Here is an 18,445-nt window from a genome sequence, read left to right as displayed (position 1 = left end):
TGATGGCTGCTTGTCCAGCTTGCTAGCTAACATTTTGAAAGTATGTTGACATGATCAGTCAAATCAAGTCTACGATAGATATAACGTGATTTGATGTCATTTTATCTGTGGCCGGTAACCTTGAGCCTTCTTGGATGGGCACTTCTAATGTAAATCTATGGCAGCACCCAAGGGGCTTGAATTTTCGAGCTCTCCCCATAGATTTTGCAGTGACGTTGTCCCCATGAGTGATAGAACATTGAGCCAATCACGGCGCAACTACAGAACATTACCAACCCCTACACTCCATATTTTCGTTGGCTGCCCCACCACAACAGAAAGCACTGAGCTAGACTGAAACACCTGCATTTTGAGCTGCTTTACTCAAGAAAGCAAAACAGAGACCATGTTTGTATGCGGCTCTATAAAGTCAATGATTTAAAAAAAACTTATTTTAGCTAAACAGGTGTTTCTTCCCCACCTGCCCTGAAGGACCGGTTGCCACTGAGTGGTATGTTATCAAATACATCAAACACTTGGTTTCCAAGGTTTCCAGGTGTTTGATGCCATTCCATTAGCTCCATTCCAGCCATTATTATAAGCCCCCCCCCCCCCCCCCCCCCCCCTCTGCAGCCTCCAATGGTGTGTGTGTGTGTGTGTGTGTTTGTGTGTGTGTGGAGATGAGAGGGAGGTTTGGTCTGTTGTTGGGAGGCGATAACAGTAGGTTACACAACCACAGCGGGCGACACATTGATGTTGCGGGTGTCACGGTTAATTGAGTGATGTCACCGGGAACGGTGTTTTTTTCTAGATAGGCGGTTACTGCTTTTATAAATAAGAGGAGGCTGGCTGGTGATGCAATAACCAAAGGGTAGCTTCTCTAGGCTATGCAATCAGCATCAAATATAGGCAGCTTGACCCCATTAAGATAGCCCCCTCTTCTCTAATCTGGGAAGAACAAAGCAAACCATGATGTTGCCATCGTCCTTGGTATGTGAAGACTGGTGGATGAATGACGGCATAGATCGAGCGCATTGATTTTATAGTGCCTGCCAGGGAATAAGGGAAAGCCCCTCCTACAGCACAGCGATGATGTTCTTCTTGAATCACTTCAGGCAACGTATGTAGTCTATACTACGGGCCTGCCTCGCCTCCGGTTGCACGCGCCGTGCATGGACAGGCTCGGGACTGTCGGTGCTCATGCAGTCAGCTGAGCCCGAGTCATCTGCACCGGGTGCGTTTCGGTATAACGCTATTGTTAGATTGGTCGGTAGGTCGGTTGTAGTTGGCTAGTAATGGAGCATGCTGCACGAGCTTTCGCCTCGGTTTTCGGTAGGCCTACTAGTCAACTACTGAACAAAAGCGCGCAAGGCGATACCGTGGGATATGATGTGATGTGATGCCGCGCAGGATCACGGTGACAGTAGCGGAGGAACGGGAATGCGCGCGACTACGGACGAGAATCGCTGCTAGGATACAGAAGAGAACATGGGGACGGGGCCGCGCGATGACTGACTGACTTTCTCCCGGTAACGACCATCTCTGCATACCGAGGGGTTCAAAAAAGAAGAAAAAAAAAGAACCGGCCAGCCTCTCGTTGAAGGCGTGGAGGATCTATCGGAGAGGATGAATCCCGGGGACCCTGCCCAAACCGGACCCGGCGAAGCCGGTCAGGACGGGTTGGCCAAAGCAGGTGGGCAGGCTGGGTGTTAACGGCATCCCGTGCCGAGATCGATAATGGGTGAAAAGGCTAAACCGGAGGGATTGGTCACAGCTGCCTGGCCCCGGGTATGGGTGGATGTAGCCTATCGTTACCGTGCAGGAATGTGCCTGTCCGTTACCGTGAGAAATAGCATTGGCAGAGCTGTATATTCATCCCATTATAGAATTAGACTATTTCACCGCAGCGTGCATGGTCAGGGAGGACGAAGCATATACGTTGAGTTTTTGGTCAGTTTGTGTGATTGAGGATCCATCATGATCACTTGCTTTGGCGATGTAAACATGTTTCCCATGCCAATAAAGCCTATTTAATTTAATTGAGAGAGAGACAGAAAGAGAGAGGGAGAGAGAGAGAGAGAGAGAGAGGGAGTACAGTAGCAGCATTGCCTATATATGTTCTATGTAGCTTGCAGCATTTGATCCGCGGTGTTATAAAACGATATCAATACAGACACACCCACATAATCTATGTGAATGTTTATTTGACCGTATTCTGTCTCGCGTTGATCTTTATACAATCCACAAACGGCCGAGCACAGGCCCGAGGCTTTTCGCCGTGATGTTAAATCGTCAGCACTTCCATTCATCCTCTCTGTGTGTGTAGTAAGCATGTACAGCTGCTATAGGCCACTGTATCGGAGCAAACATGTTACCGCAGCTGTGTGTGGAGTAAGACACTAGCTACCGTTACACACACACACACACACACACACACACACACACACACACACACACACACACACACACACACACACACACACACACACACACACACACACACACACACACACACACACACACACACACACATGATGATTATGCATGACTATCAGACATGAAATAAGGTGTGTGTGTGTGTGTGTGTGTGTGTGTGTGTGCGCTCTCTCTAGTGAGCATGGATGGCAGAGGTCCCAACTGGTCCACAGGGCTGCATCTAGTCTAAACAGGGGTCCTCTCCTAGTTTCCTCTCCTTTATCTACACTGATCTGAAGACACTGGACAACACACTGTGGTGGATGCCTCATCCCCTTGATTGGCCAAAAGGAGAGGACTACAGCCTAGTGAGGAATATAAGGGCTATGTCTCAATACTCTTAAATTGTTTCCTCTTCATGCCTCTTTTCGTCCATGATATCTTCTCCTTCATCAGCACTGACCTGAAAAACACAGGATGGGTGAAAGCAACATTGTTTCACGTCAGATGGAGGAAAATAGATATTGAGAGGGAAAGGACTTAAGACTATTGAGATGCATCCCAGTAGGCTGTCTCATCCTAAGGGCATTGTAAGACATGGAGAGAACGGAGGGAGAGGTTGTCACAGCGCGCCTGTGATCTGCTTCCTGGCTGCTACTCGCAACGATCAGTGAAGGGTTCCTCTTAATTTCTCTTCATTCCTCCTCTTCCTCTCAACGCTTCTCCCCCTCTCCCTCCCCTCCCCTCCCCTCCCCTCCCCTCCTCTCTCCCCCTCTTCCTCCTAAGGTTATCATTGGTCCCTGTGCTGGGAATATTCAAACACAGCGGTGTGTTAATGCCCTGTTTATGCTCAGGATTAGGTGTCTCTCCCACTGAGATGGATAAACCTGCCTCAGTACAGACAGACACACACACACACACACACTACATCAATAGACCGGCACAGAGGGGCCTACTCACCTTGGATACCAGGACTGCATCCCAAATGGCACCCCATTCCCTTTTATAGTGCACTGCCTTTGACCAGGGCCTATAGGGCTCTCATCAAAAGTAGTGCACTATATAGGGAATAGGGTGCCATTTGGGATGCAGTCCCAAAGGATTTGTTGGTGCACACTCCCCTTGCTCAGTCCTCTGTGCCTTTAGCATGCTAGTGTAATAATCATGCTGGTGATATTAATTCATGGTGAATGAGTGCCATTATGGCCCATTCCTAGATGACTGACACACACACACACACACACACACAGTATATATACTGTATATTACATGACCAAAAGTATGTGGACACCTGCTCCTCGAAAATCTCATTCCAAAATCATGGGCATTAATATGGAGTTGGTCCCCCCTTTGCTGCTCCCACAGCCTCCGCTCTTCTGGGAAGGGGTTCCACTGTGTTAGAACACTACTATGGGGACTTGCTTCCATTCAGCCACAAGAACATTATTGAGGTCGGGCACTGATGTTGGACGATTAGGCCTGGCTCGCAGTCGGAGTTCCAATTCATCCCTAAGGTGTTCGATGGAGTTGAGGTCAGGTTTCTATGTAGGCCAGTCAAGTTCTTCCACACCAATCTCAACAAACCATTTCTGTATGGACCTTACTTTGTGCCCGGGGGCATTGTCATGCTGAAACAGGAACGGGCCGTCCCCAATCTGTTGCCACAAAGTTGGAAGCACAGAATTGTCTAGAATATCAATGTATGCTGTCGCGTTAAGATTTCCCTTCACTGGAACTAAGGGGCCTAGCCTGAACTGTGAAAAACATCCCCAGAACATTATTCCTGACACTATGCATTTGGGCAGGTCGTGTTTTCCTGGCATTGCTTTCTACTTTTTAACCCAAAAACATGAGGCATGTTGCTTTTCCTGACTTGTCTACGAGAGGGAGGGGCTACAGGTTAGCAAAGAGTTAAGTTTTATTAGAAATGAAGAACAAGTGTGTAAGACCAGATACACAAACAGACAGGAGAGAGTACGAGGAGCCATGAAGAGAAGTGTCCAGATTCCGTACAGCAGAGCAAAAAAAAACAAAACAAACCAAAGAAATACTTGGCATTGCGCATGGTGATCTTAGGCTGGTGTGGGACTGCTCGGCCATGAAACCCATTCATGAAGTTCCCGACAAACAGTTATTGTGCTGACGTTGCTTCCAGAGGTAGTTTGGAACTCGGTAGTGTTGCAACTGAGGACAGATGATTTTTACACACTTCAGCACTCTGCGGTCCCGTTCTCTGAGCTTGTGTGGCCGACCACTTTGCGGCTGAGCCGTTGTTGATCCTAGAAGTTTACACTTCACAATAACAGCACTGACAATTGACCGGGGCAGGTGGTATCCTATCACGGTGCCACGTTGAAAGTCACTGAGCTGTTCAGGAAGGCCATTCTACTGCCAATGTTTTCTATGGAGATTGCATGGCGGTGTGCTACATTTTATACACCTGTCAGCAACGGGTGTGGCTGTATTAGCCAAATCCACTAATTTGAAGGTGTGTCCACATACTTTTGTATATACAGTGTATATAGAGCATTCAGAGCCTCCCTGTCTGGGGGTACACTGGTGGTGATGAATGCACTGCAGTGTTGTCTATAAACTGCTTAGGAATAGTGTGTGTGTGTGTGTGTGTGTGTCTGTGTGTGTGTGTGTGTGTCTGTGTGCTTTATTCTCAATCTCGTAGTGTAGTTGTAATCTGTGTTGCGGTGGTGCGCTGTCTGTGGCCTGGCCTGCTCTTTCGTGTGACCAGCCTGGTCTGTTTAGCCGTGTGTGTGTCAGATTCTCTGTCAGATACACAGAGTAGTAGTAATCCGCCTTCGGCTGCACACCGTCTGGCTGTCTGTCTGCGTGCGGTGTGTGTGTGGTTGTACAAGCAATGCTCTTTTAGTCTTGCAGGGTAAACATCTGGCAGCACGGTTACAGGGCCAGCGTGACTAAGCGTTAGCACCTGCCGTTTTCAGAGGGGAATAGAGAACATATAAATGCAAAGATAAAGATATGAAACAGTCCTGTTAATCTTCCACTTTACCTGAAGATGTTAAATCCTGCCCTGTCTGCCTGTTATATGGAACGTATTGGGGTGTGTGATGTTTCCAGTCACCGGCTGGCAGCCGCAGGGAGTTATTAGTCTTGGTGTGTGTGTGTTTGCATGTGTACGTGTGTATGTATGTGTGTGTGCGTATCGATGTGTGTGATAAACAGCGCGTCGGTTGGTTTGGTACAATTATTTTATTTCTACTTCCTGCCACTCCCTGGAGTTCTGTGTTATAGGAAGTCTGGAGTGCCACGCTTCCTGTCACATTGGTTTCCTCTTCCTGTCCTTCACTCCTTCATGTTCATTTCTTTGTGCTTCCTCTTTCCATCGTTTTCATGGGTGAATTCACAATCGATAAGGAGAAGCCAAAACGTCTGTAACACACATGTACGCACAAAGGCGTGCACACACACACACACACACACACACACACACATAAACCTTTCAACAAACAACATTCAGCAAGCTATTTCCTCCATTCTGTCACAAAATGTTTCATCACAATGACATTCAATGACATTCTAATGTGGACTAGAATGTTATTGTCTTGGACACACACACACACACACACACACACACACACACACACACACACACACACCTATATGCACACAACTACACACACACATACACACCACACCTACACACACACACCTACTATTCATACACACACACAACTACACACACACACACATGCATACACACACACGTGATGGTTTGCTTGCAGAGCAGATAAACAGTATACAGTGAGAGAATAACCTCTTAGTGACGTGGAGAGGTCAGCTAGACCCCTTGAGCTACATACTCTTACCTCCCTCCCTCCCTCCCTCCCTCCCTCCCTCCCTCCCTCCCTCCCTCCCTCCCTCCCTCCCTCCAACGTTGCCCTTCATCCCTTTCTCTCTGTCATCCATTGCTACCCCTACCCTTTCCAAATACTGTACACACACACACAGCCTGAGGAAAGGCAGGTGAGAAGGTTTGTCCCTTCACTCTACTTCCTCTGGTACTGTATGGGAGACTGCAGAACCACACACACACACACACACACACACACACACACACACACGCATGCACACGCGCGCGCGCACACACACACACAGAAACACACACACACGCACTCACGCACACGCGCTCACACACACATACACACACGCACACATGCATGCACTCACGCACACGCACGCGCGCACACACACAGAAACACACACACACGCACGCGCACACATACACAGACAGACGCACACAGACACACACAGACACACACGCACACGCACACAAGTGCTCCAGCTTACACTAACACAGACACATGTCCCCTCTGCAAACATCCCCCCTACCTCTGTCCCTGCCCTATGCCCCAGTGCCCCAGCTGTTCCAGTCAGGATTATACCCACATCAGATTACACTAACAGGCCTAAACACCAGATGGGTTTTGTCTGCTGTCTACATGCTGTCACAGCAACCTATACACACCACATACACATAATCACAACACACACACATTTATTTACAGTCATTTAATGTGATAGTGTCATTACAGCCTGCTGCTCAAACCCTAGTTATTTTTCTCCCTCTGTTTCCAGGGGAGATTGTTGTTGATGTGGCTGTTCATTTGTGATCGAGGAACTAAGTAGGGTTTACAGGGATATTTGAAATGTAACTATCTGTCTATATCACCTTGTCTGCCCCTCCTCATTCTCTTTTCTCTCTGTCTCCCCCTCTCCTCCCTCTCTCTTCTCTCCCTCTCCTCCCTCCCTCTCTCTCTTCTCTCCCTTTCCCCCTCCCCCCTCTCTCTCTGCTCTCCCTCACCCCCTCCTCATTCTCTTTTCCCTCTGTCTCCCCCTCTCCCTCTCTCTTCTCTCCCTCACCCCCTCCTCCCTCTCTCTCTTCTCTCCCTCACCCCCTCCTCCCTCTCTCTTCTCTCCCTCACCCCCTCCTCCCTCTCTCTCTTCTCTCCCTCTCCCCCTCCTCCCTCTCTCTCTTCTCTCCCTCTCCTCCCCTCTCTCTTCTCTCCCTCTCCCCCTCCTCCCTCTCTCTCTTCTCTCCCTCACCCCCTCCTCCCTCTCTCTCTTCTCTCCCTCACCCCCTCCTCACTCTCTCTCTTCTCTCCCTCTCCCCCTCCTGCCTCTCTCTCTTCTCTCCCTCTCCTCCCCTCTCTCTTCTCTCCCTCTCCCCCTCCTCCCTCTCTCTCTTCTCTCCCTCACCCCCTCCTCCCTCTCTCTCTTCTCTCCCTCTCCCCCTCCTCCCTCTCTCTCTTCTCTCCCTCTCCTCCCCTCTCTCTTCTCTCCCTCTCCCCCTCCTCCCTCTCTCTCTTCTCTCCCTCTCCTCCCCTCTCTCTTCTCTCCCTCACCCCCTCCTCCCTCTCTCTCTTCTCTCCCTCACCCCCTCCTCACTCTCTCTCTTCTCTCCCTCTCCCCCTCCTGCCTCTCTCTCTTCTCTCCCTTTCCCCCTCCTCCCTCTCTCTCTGCTCTCCCTCTCCCCCTCCTCCCTCTCTCTCTTCTCTCCCTCACCCCCTCCTCCCTCTCTCTCTTCTCTCCCTCTCCCCCTCCTCCCTCTCTCTCTTCTCTCCCTCTCCTCCCCTCTCTCTTCTCTCCCTCTCCCCCTCCTCCCTCTCTCTCTTCTCTCCCTCTCCTCCCCTCTCTCTTCTCTCCCTCTCCCCCTCCTCCCTCTCTCTCTTCTCTCCCTCACCCCCTCCTCACTCTCTCTCTTCTCTCCCTTTCCCCCTCCTCCCTCTCTCTCTGCTCTCCCTCTCCCCCTCCTCCCTCTCTCTCTCTCTTCTCTCCCTCACCCCCTCCTCCCTCTCTCTCTTCTCTCCCTTTCCCCCTCCTCCCTCTCTCTCTTCTCTCCCTCACCCCTTCCTCCCTCTCTCTCTTCTCTCCCTCACCCCTTCCTCCCTCTCTCTCTTCTCTCCCTCTCCTCACTCTCTCTCTTCTCTCCCTCTCCCCCTCCTGCCTCTCTCTCTTCTCTCCCTCTCCTCCCCTCTCTCTTCTCTCCCTCTCCCCCTCCTCCCTCTCTCTCTTCTCTCCCTCACCCCCTCCTCCCTCTCTCTCTTCTCTCCCTCTCCCCCTCCTCCCTCTCTCTCTTCTCTCCCTCTCCTCCCCTCTCTCTTCTCTCCCTCTCCCCCTCCTCCCTCTCTCTCTTCTCTCCCTCTCCTCCCCTCTCTCTTCTCTCCCTCTCCCCCTCCTCCCTCTCTCTCTTCTCTCCCTCACCCCCTCCTCCCTCTCTCTCTTCTCTCCCTCACCCCCTCCTCACTCTCTCTCTTCTCTCCCTTTCCCCCTCCTCACTCTCTCTCTTCTCTCCCTCTCCCCCTCCTGCCTCTCTCTCTTCTCTCCCTCTCCTCCCCTCTCTCTTCTCTCCCTCTCCCCCTCCTCCCTCTCTCTCTTCTCTCCCTCACCCCCTCCTCCCTCTCTCTCTTCTCTCCCTCTCCCCCTCCTCCCTCTCTCTCTTCTCTCCCTCTCCTCCCCTCTCTCTTCTCTCCCTCTCCCCCTCCTCCCTCTCTCTCTTCTCTCCCTCTCCTCCCCTCTCTCTTCTCTCCCTCTCCCCCTCCTCCCTCTCTCTCTTCTCTCCCTCACCCCCTCCTCCCTCTCTCTCTTCTCTCCCTCACCCCCTCCTCACTCTCTCTCTTCTCTCCCTTTCCCCCTCCTCCCTCTCTCTCTGCTCTCCCTCTCCCCCTCCTCCCTCTCTCTCTCTCTTCTCTCCCTCACCCCTTCCTCCCTCTCTCTCTTCTCTCCCTTTCCCCCTCCTCCCTCTCACTCTTCTCTCCCTCTCCCCCTCCTCCCGCTCTCTCTTCTCTCCCTCTCCCCCTCCTCTCTCTCTCTCTTCTCTCCCCCTCCTCTCTCTCTCTCTTCTCTCCCTCTCTCTCTTCTCTCCCTCTCCCCCTCCTCCCTCTCTCTCTTCTCTAGGGGGTGCGCAGGGGGAGGGGGTGAGAGCGGTGGATGTGCTGACAGTTCTGAGGGAAAAAGTGGCCTTTGTTTCAGGTGAGTTGAGTACGGCCCTGTCCCATTTTGTTCCCTAGTCTCTTTTCCAAGCTCCCTCTATCCCCTTGCTCCATTTCGTTCCCTTGCTACGTTCCCTTGTCCCTTCACCTAACTCCTTACCCTTGTCCGACCAAGCCCCTCCCCTAGGCTGACACGGTATATGTCCTAGTTGAGTGTCTTGGTTCAAAACCTCTCTGGTAATGATGTGTTATGTTGCTTTTTGATGATGTCACTGTCCCAGGGGGGAGGGACAAGAGAGGCGGGCCCATCCTCACCTTCCCAGCGCGGACCAATCATGACCGAGTGAAACAGGAGGATCTAAGCAGACTGGTCACCTATCTGTCCACCATACCCAGGTAACACTCCTTCTATCACTTTATCTCTCTATCTGTCCACCATACTCAGGTAACACTCCTTCTATCACTTTATCTCTCTATCTGTCCACCATACCCAGGTAACACTCCTTCTATCACTTTATCTCTCTATCTGTCCACCATACCCAGGTAACACTCCTTCTATCACTTTATCTCTCTATCTGTCAATCATACCCAGGTAACACTCCTTCTATCACTTTATCTCTCTATCTGTCCACCATACCCAGGTAACACTCCTTCTATCACTTTATCTCTCTATCTGTCCACCATACCCAGGTAACACTCCTTCTATCACTTTATCTCTCTATCTGTCAATCATACCCAGGTAACACTCCTTCTATCACTTTATCTCTCTATCTGTCCACCATACCCAGGTAACACTCCTTCTATCACTTTATCTCTCTCTCTGTCCACCCTACTCAGGTAACACTCCTTCTATCACTTTATCTCTCTATCTGTCCATCATACCCAGGTAACACTCCTTCTATCACTTTATCTCTCTATCTGTCCATCCCTTTACCCCTGCATCATACCCAGGTAACACTATCACAGTTATTCTACCTCTCCATCTCTATAACTCTATAGCATCATCCCTGTATCACACCGTCAGTGTATTATCTCTATAGCATCATCCCTGTATCACACCGTCAGTGTATTATCTCTATAGCATCATCCCTGTATCACACTGTCAGTGTATTATCTCTATAGCATCATCCCTGTAAGCATCATCCCTGTATCCCACCGTCAGTGTATTATCTCTATAGCATCATCCCTGTATCACACCGTCAGTGTATTATCTCTATAGCATCATCCCTGTATCACACCGTCAGTGTATTATCTCTATAGCATCATCCCTGTATCACACTGTCAGTGTATTATCTCTATAGCATCATCCCTGTATCACACCGTCAGTGTATTATCTCTATAGCATCATCCCTGTATCACACTGTCAGTGTATTATCTCTATAGCATCATCCCTGTATCACACTGTCAGTGTATTATCTCTATAGCATCATCCCTATATCCCACCGTCAGTGTATTATCTCTATAGCATCATCCCTGTATCACACTGTCAGTGTATTATCTCTATAGCATCATCCCTGTATCACACCGTCAGTGTATTATCTCTATAGCATCATCCCTGTATCACACCGTCAGTGTATTATCTCTATAGCATCATCCCTGTATCACACTGTCAGTGTATTATCTCTATAGCATCATCCCTGTATCACACTGTCAGTGTATTATCTCTATAGCATCATCCCTGTATCCCACCGTCAGTGTATTATCTCTATAGCATCATCCCTGTATCACACCGTCAGTGTATTATCTCTATAGCATCATCCCTGTATCACACCGTCAGTGTATTATCTCTATAGCATCATCCCTGTATCACACTGTCAGTGTATTATCTCTATAGCATCATCCCTGTATCACACCGTCAGTGTATTATCTCTATAGCATCATCCCTGTATCACACTGTCAGTGTATTATCTCTATAGCATCATCCCTGTATCACACTGTCAGTGTATTATCTCTATAGCATCATCCCTATATCCCACCGTCAGTGTATTATCTCTATAGCATCATCCCTGTATCACACTGTCAGTGTATTATCTCTATAGCATCATCCCTGTATCACACCGTCAGTGTATTATCTCTATAGCATCATCCCTGTATCACACCGTCAGTGTATTATCTCTATAGCATCATCCCTGTATCACACTGTCAGTGTATTATCTCTATAGCATCATCCCTGTATCACACTGTCAGTGTATTATCTCTATAGCATCATCCCTGTATCACACTGTCAGTGTATTATCTCTATAGCATCATCCCTGTATCACACTGTCAGTGTATTATCTCTATAGCATCATCCCTGTATCACACTGTCAGTGTATTATCTCTATAGCATCATCCCTGTATCACACTGTCAGTGTATTATCTCTATAGCATCATCCCTGTATCACACTGTCAGTGTATTATCTCTATAGCATCATCCCTGTATCACACTGTCAGTGTATTATCTCTATAGCATCATCCCTGTATCACACCGTCAGTGTATTATCTCTATAGCATCATCCCTGTATCACACTGTCAGTGTATTATCTCTATAGCATCATCCCTGTATCACACTGTCAGTGTATTATCTCTATAGCATCATCCCTGTATCACACTGTCAGTGTATTATCTCTATAGCATCATCCCTGTATCACACTGTCAGTGTATTATCTCTATAGCATCATCCCTGTATCCCACCGTCAGTGTATTATCTCTATAGCATCATCCCTGTATCACACTGTCAGTGTATTATCTCTATAGCATCATCCCTGTATCACACCGTCAGTGTATTATCTCTATAGCATCATCCCTGTATCACACTGTCAGTGTATTATCTCTATAGCATCATCCCTGTATCACACTGTCAGTGTATTATCTCTATAGCATCATCCCTGTATCACACTGTCAGTGTATTATCTCTATAGCATCATCCCTGTATCACACCGTCAGTGTATTATCTCTATAGCATCATCCCTGTATCACACTGTCAGTGTATTATCTCTATAGCATCATCCCTGTATCACACCGTCAGTGTATTATCTCTATAGCATCATCCCTGTATCACACTGTCAGTGTATTATCTCTATAGCATCATCCCTGTATCACACTGTCAGTGTATTATCTCTATAGCATCATCCCTGTATCCCACCGTCAGTGTATTATCTCTATAGCATCATCCCTGTATCACACTGTCAGTGTATTATCTCTATAGCATCATCCCTGTATCACACTGTCAGTGTATTATCTCTATAGCATCATCCCTGTATCACACTGTCAGTGTATTATCTCTATAGCATCATCCCTGTATCACACTGTCAGTGTATTATCTCTATAGCATCATCCCTGTATCACACTGTCAGTGTATTATCTCTATAGCATCATCCCTGTATCACACTGTCAGTGTATTATCTCTATAGCATCATCCCTGTATCACACTGTCAGTGTATTATCTCTATAGCATCATCCCTGTATCACACTGTCAGTGTATTATCTCTATAGCATCATCCCTGTATCACACTGTCAGTGTATTATCTCTATAGCATCATCCCTGTATCACACTGTCAGTGTATTATCTCTATAGCATCATCCCTGTATCACACTGTCAGTGTATTATCTCTATAGCATCATCCCTGTATCCCACCGTCAGTGTATTATCTCTATAGCATCATCCCTGTATCACACTGTCAGTGTATTATCTCTATAGCATCATCCCTGTATCACACTGTCAGTGTATTATCTCTATAGCATCATCCCTGTATCACACTGTCAGTGTATTATCTCTATAGCATCATCCCTGTATCACACCGTCAGTGTATTATCTCTATAGCATCATCCCTGTATCCCACCGTCAGTGTATTATCTCTATAGCATCATCCCTGTATCACACTGTCAGTGTATTATCTCTATAGCATCATCCCTGTATCACACCGTCAGTGTATTATCTCTATAGCATCATCCCTGTATCCCACTGTCAGTTTATCTTTCTCTTCCCTCATAATTCACACTGATATATCCCCGCTCTCCCTCTCCCTGACACTCCACCTCCTTTACTCTCTCTCTCTCTACTTGATTCTCCCTCTCTGTTTCTCGCTCTTCCTGACCCCCTCCATCTCCTCTCCCATCCTCTCTCTTCTCAGTGATGACGTGAGTGCCAGGGGCTTCACGGTGGTCGTAGACATGCGTGGTTCTAAGTGGGAGAGCGTCAAGCCGTTGCTACGGACACTCCAGGAGGGGTTCTCCGCCCACATTCACACGGCCCTCATCATCAAACCAGACACCTTCTGGCAGAAACACAAGACCAACCTGGGCAGCGCCAAACTCACCTTTGAGGTGTGTGTATGTGTGGAGTGCCTCTGTTTATTGTTCCTAACTATAATTTATCCATTTCTCTAATCTCTCTCTCTTTCTGTCTCAATCCTCGTGCCCCACCCCCTCTCTCTTCCCTCTCCCCTTGTCTTTTTCCCCATCTCCCTCCCTCTTTCACCTCTCTCTCTCTTTCTCCCTTTCCATCTCTCTTTCCCCCTTTCTTTCTCTCTCTTTCCTCTCTCCCTCTCTCTTTCCCCCTCTCTTTCTCTCTCTTTCCTCTCTCCCTCTCTCTTTCCCCCTCTCTTTCTGTCTCTTTCCCCCTCTCCCTCTCTCTGTTCCTCTCTCACTCTCTTTCCCCCTCTATCTCTCTCTTTCCCCCTCTCCCTCTCTCTTTCCCCCTCTCCTCTCTCTTAACCCCTCTCCCTCTCTCTTTCCCCCTCTCCCTCTCTCTGTTCCTCTCTCCCTCTCTCTTTCCCCCTCTCCCTCTCTCTGTTCCTCTCTCCCTCTCTCTTTGCCCCTATCTCTTACCCCTCTCCCTCTCTTACCCCTCTCCCTCTCTCTGTTCCTCTCACCCTCTCTCTTTGCCCCTATCTCTTACCCCTCTCCCTCTCTTTCCCCCTCTCCCTCTCTCTTTCCCCCTCTCTCTTTCCCCATCACTTTCTCTCCCATCTCTCTCTCTCTTTCCCCCTCTCCCTCTCGCTTTCCTTTCTCCCTCTCTTTCCTCTCTCCCTCTCTCTTTCCTCTCTCCTTCTCTCTTTCCCCTCTCCCTCCAGACCAGTCTAGTGTCGGTGGAGGGCCTGTCCAAGCTGGTGGACCCGTCCCAGCTGACCTCTGACCTGTGCGGTTCTCTGGAGTATGACCATGTGGAGTGGACAGAGCTACGGCTGGGCCTGGAAGAGTTCTCAGGGGCTGCTGGGCAACTGCTGGCCCAGCTAGAGCAGCTGGAGGCTGGGCTGACCCGCGTAGGCGAGCCCCAGGGCGTGGATGAGGCCCGCAAGTAAGACAGATGCAGATGTGTGTGTGTGTGGCTGGTGCAGTAAGCTATGTTTTTGTGTGTGTGTGTTCAAGCTGTGTGTGTGCGTGTGTGCGTGTGTGTGTGTTTGACCAGGCTGCTAGAGGAGCATGGCCGACTACGTACCACCGTTGCCACGGCTCCCATCGATGCCATCGACCGTGAGGGGCGGAGCTTGCTCCAGCGCATGCGTCTTGGCCCTGCCCACAGCGGTGAAGCCCCTAGCGACGTGCCCAGCAGTAACCAAGGTTACGGAAGCTGGTTGTCGGGCGGGGCTGATTTCCAGAGTGTAGCTCCGAAGGTGGCCGCCCTGCTGGAGAGGCTGCAGACTGCCAGGACACACCTGCAGAAGAGCTGGACTGAACGGAAAGCACACCTAGACCAGACCTTACAGCTGCATCTATACGAACAGGACGCTGCCAAGGTGTGTGTTTATGGGTGGGGAAAGAGTGTGTGTGTGTGTGTATGTGTGGGAGTCAGAGGGAGAGAGAAGAAGAGACAAAGGTATAAGTCTCCCTGTGGTGGTACAGTTTAGAGCCCGCTGGTAGTGACCATCTGTTGTCTGAATGAACAGCAGTGGTGGAGACAGCAGGTCGATTGGCAGACAACCCTCCCTTTTTCTCCCTCCCCCTCTCTTTCTCTCTCTCTCCCGTTCTCCATTATTCTGTACATGTCTAAATAGATGAAGTGTGTGTGTGTGTGTGTGTGTGTGTGTGTGTGTGTGTGTGTGTGTGTGTGTGTGTGTGTGTGTGTGTGTGTGTGTGCGTGTGCGTGCGTGTGTGTGTGTGTGTGCGTGTGTGTGCGTGCCTGTGCGTGCGTGCGTGTGGATGTGTAACCCTCTGTGTGTGTGTGTGTTGTAGATGTCCGAGTGGATAGCCCACAGTAAGGATCTGTTCCTGCAGAGTCAGACAGAGGTTGGCCTCAACCACCAGCATGCCCTGGAACTCCAGACCCAGCACCAGCACTTCACCATCAACTCTATGGTACAGACATTCTGTTACCCTTTATCATCAACTCTATGGTACAGACATTCTGTTACCCTTTATCATCAACTCTATGGTACAGACATTCTGTTACCCTTTATCATCAACTCTATGGTACAGACATTCTGTTACCCTTTATCATCAACTCTATGGTACAGACATTCTGTTACCCTTTATCATCAACTCTATGGTACAGACATTCTGTTACCCTTCATCATCAACTCTATGGTACAGACATTCTGTTACCCTTTATCATCAACTCTATGGTACAGACATTCTGTTACCCTTTATCATCAACTCTATGGTACAGACATTCTGTTACCCTTCATCATCAACTCTATGGTACAGACATTCTGTTACCCTTTATCATCAACTCTATGGTACAGACATTCTGTTACCCTTCATCATCAACTCTATGGTACAGACATTCTGTTACCCTTTATCATCAACTCTATGGTACAGACATTCTGTTACCCTTTATCATCAACTCTATGGTACAGACATTCTGTTACCCTTCATCATCAACTCTATGGTACAGACATTCTGTTACCCTTTATCATCAACTCTATGGTACAGACATTCTGTTACCCTTTATTATCAACTCTATGGTACAGACATTCTGTTACCCTTTATCATCAACTCTATGGTACAGACATTCTGTTACCCTTTATCATCAACTCTATGGTACAGACATTCTGTTACCCTTTATCATCAACTCTATGGTACAGACATTCTGTTACCCTTGATCATGAACTCTATGGTACAGACATTCTGTTACCCTTTATCATCAACTATATGGTACAGACATTATGTTACCCTTTATCATCAACTCTATGGTACAGACATTCTGTTACCCTTTATCATCAACTCTATGGTACAGACATTCTGTTACCCTTTATCATCAACTCTATGGTACAGACATTCTGTTACCCTTTATCATCAACTCTATGGTACAGACATTCTGTTACCCTTTATCATTAACTATATGGTACAGACATTATGTTACCCTTTATCATCAACTCTATGGTACAGACATTCTGTTACCCTTTATCATCAACTCTATGGTACAGACATTCTGTTACCCTTTAGCAGAGGTGGGACCAAGTCATTGTTTTACAAGTCACAATTAAGTCTCAAGTCCCAAGTCAAGACAGGCAAGTCCGAGTCAAGTCCCAAGTCAAGACAGGCAAGTCCAAGTCAAGTCTCAAGTCAAGACCGTCAAGTATCAAGTCAAATCTCAAATCCTAAACTTTGAGTTTCGAGTCCTAAACAAGTCATAATGTGTTCTTCAACAAATGTAATACCATTTCATATTTTTAACAAGAGTAATAGTTAGTATATTACATTTACACAAATCATGAATGCTTTTAAAAATATCTCTATATTTATTACTTTCCAAATAAACGTTATATTTCCATGGAAATACATGGGTAGCCATGAGGAATACCCCCCCCCCCCCCCCCCCCCCCCCCCCCAATAGTGATCGACTATCGAGGATCGCTATGGGTCGCAATCGGGCAATGTAGGCTTGTACACAATCACCCAACCTTAACACACACATACACTGTACACACACACACTTTCTCTCTGTGTAGTTACAGTAGGCTAACGTATGTCAATGGTTTTAGGAACAGCAGTAACATCAGGCAGGATTTAGGCTACCAACTGCCTGGCCAGACCATGTTCCCGCACTGACTGACTGTGTGGAGGCTGATTGGGGACATGAGTTGTAAACTCTAATGTATGGTACCGTCACTTGATGAACACTGATCTTTAACTCCTAACCTCTGACCCCTCCTTAGAACGGGAGTGTGAACGTGGACGGGGTGGTCTCCGTGGCGATGCAGCTGTGTGAGGGGTGTCACTACGGAGCGGAGCGGATCGCGTGTGTCTCGTCACGGCTACAGGAGGACTGGAAAGGGCTGACGTCAGTGCTGGAGGAACGCAGCAACACGCTGGTCATGTCCACCGACTTCCACCAGGGGGCAGAACAGGTGTGTCTGGGTGCTTCCTTCTCATGGACATCACTAAGAGCTTTGTGATTTATTTTCTGTGAATGAAAAAGGCAAATGCATTTTATTAACATTAAAGGTAGACTCAGCGATATGACGGAGATGCTGAAAGATAACAGCAGTGGGTCGATTTCAGCAACAACTAAGAGTGTTGAAGTGCGTGGCTCAACTTCAACTTATTTGTTCCCATGGCTACCATGCTGTAGCAGTGTGTGAACCCGTGCCGTGTGCAGATACTGTGTGTGACTGTGTGAGAGCCAAGTCTTGCATCTCACTCAGCTCCATCTGCGGTGCTGCTGGTGGCAACATCATTTCACCCAGTCTACCTTTAAAGAGAACTCCATGTGTAATGAGTTTGACAGAAAATACAACTGTGTTTACAACTTGTTTGTTTTTGTGAATGTTGGCATGTGTATGACGTGTGTGTGTATATATATACATGTAACGTGTGTGTATATAACGTGTGTGTATATATATAATGTGTGTGTATATATATAATGTGTGTGTATATATATAATGTGTGTGTATATATAACGTGTGTGTGTGTATATATAATGTGTGTGTGTATATATATAATGTGTGTGTGTATATAACGTGTGTGTATATATAATGTGTGTGTATATATAACGTGTGTGTGTATATATAATGTGTGTGTGTATATATATAATGTGTGTGTGTATATAACGTGTGTGTATATATAATGTGTGTGTATATATAACGTGTGTGTGTATATATAACGTGTGTGTATATATAATGTGTGTGTGTGTATATAACGTGTGTGTGTATATATAACGTGTGTAT

General features: G+C 47.9%; 1 protein-coding gene across 1 annotated transcript in view; it reads left to right on the top strand.

Annotated features, from left to right (window-relative positions):
• The first annotated feature begins 1,182 nt into the window (after positions 1-1,182).
• The window catches only part of LOC139413988 (kalirin-like), a 40,608-nt gene continuing 23,345 nt past the window's right edge, over positions 1,183-18,445 (top strand). Inside the window, exons 1-8 of the mRNA XM_071161873.1 lie at positions 1,183-1,672; positions 9,322-9,396; positions 9,638-9,752; positions 13,469-13,661; positions 14,411-14,634; positions 14,746-15,073; positions 15,510-15,632; positions 17,435-17,626. Of these exons, the coding sequence (XP_071017974.1) occupies positions 1,606-1,672; positions 9,322-9,396; positions 9,638-9,752; positions 13,469-13,661; positions 14,411-14,634; positions 14,746-15,073; positions 15,510-15,632; positions 17,435-17,626 (1,317 nt within the window). The 5' untranslated portion in view covers positions 1,183-1,605. The remainder of the gene's footprint in view (positions 1,673-9,321; positions 9,397-9,637; positions 9,753-13,468; positions 13,662-14,410; positions 14,635-14,745; positions 15,074-15,509; positions 15,633-17,434; positions 17,627-18,445) is intronic.

This window comes from Oncorhynchus clarkii, chromosome 7 (assembly GCF_045791955.1).
Source record: "Oncorhynchus clarkii lewisi isolate Uvic-CL-2024 chromosome 7, UVic_Ocla_1.0, whole genome shotgun sequence".
Classification (NCBI taxonomy): domain Eukaryota; kingdom Metazoa; phylum Chordata; class Actinopteri; order Salmoniformes; family Salmonidae; genus Oncorhynchus; species Oncorhynchus clarkii.
Note: the sequence above shows the minus strand (reverse complement) of the source record. Positions and strands in the feature narration are given on the sequence as shown.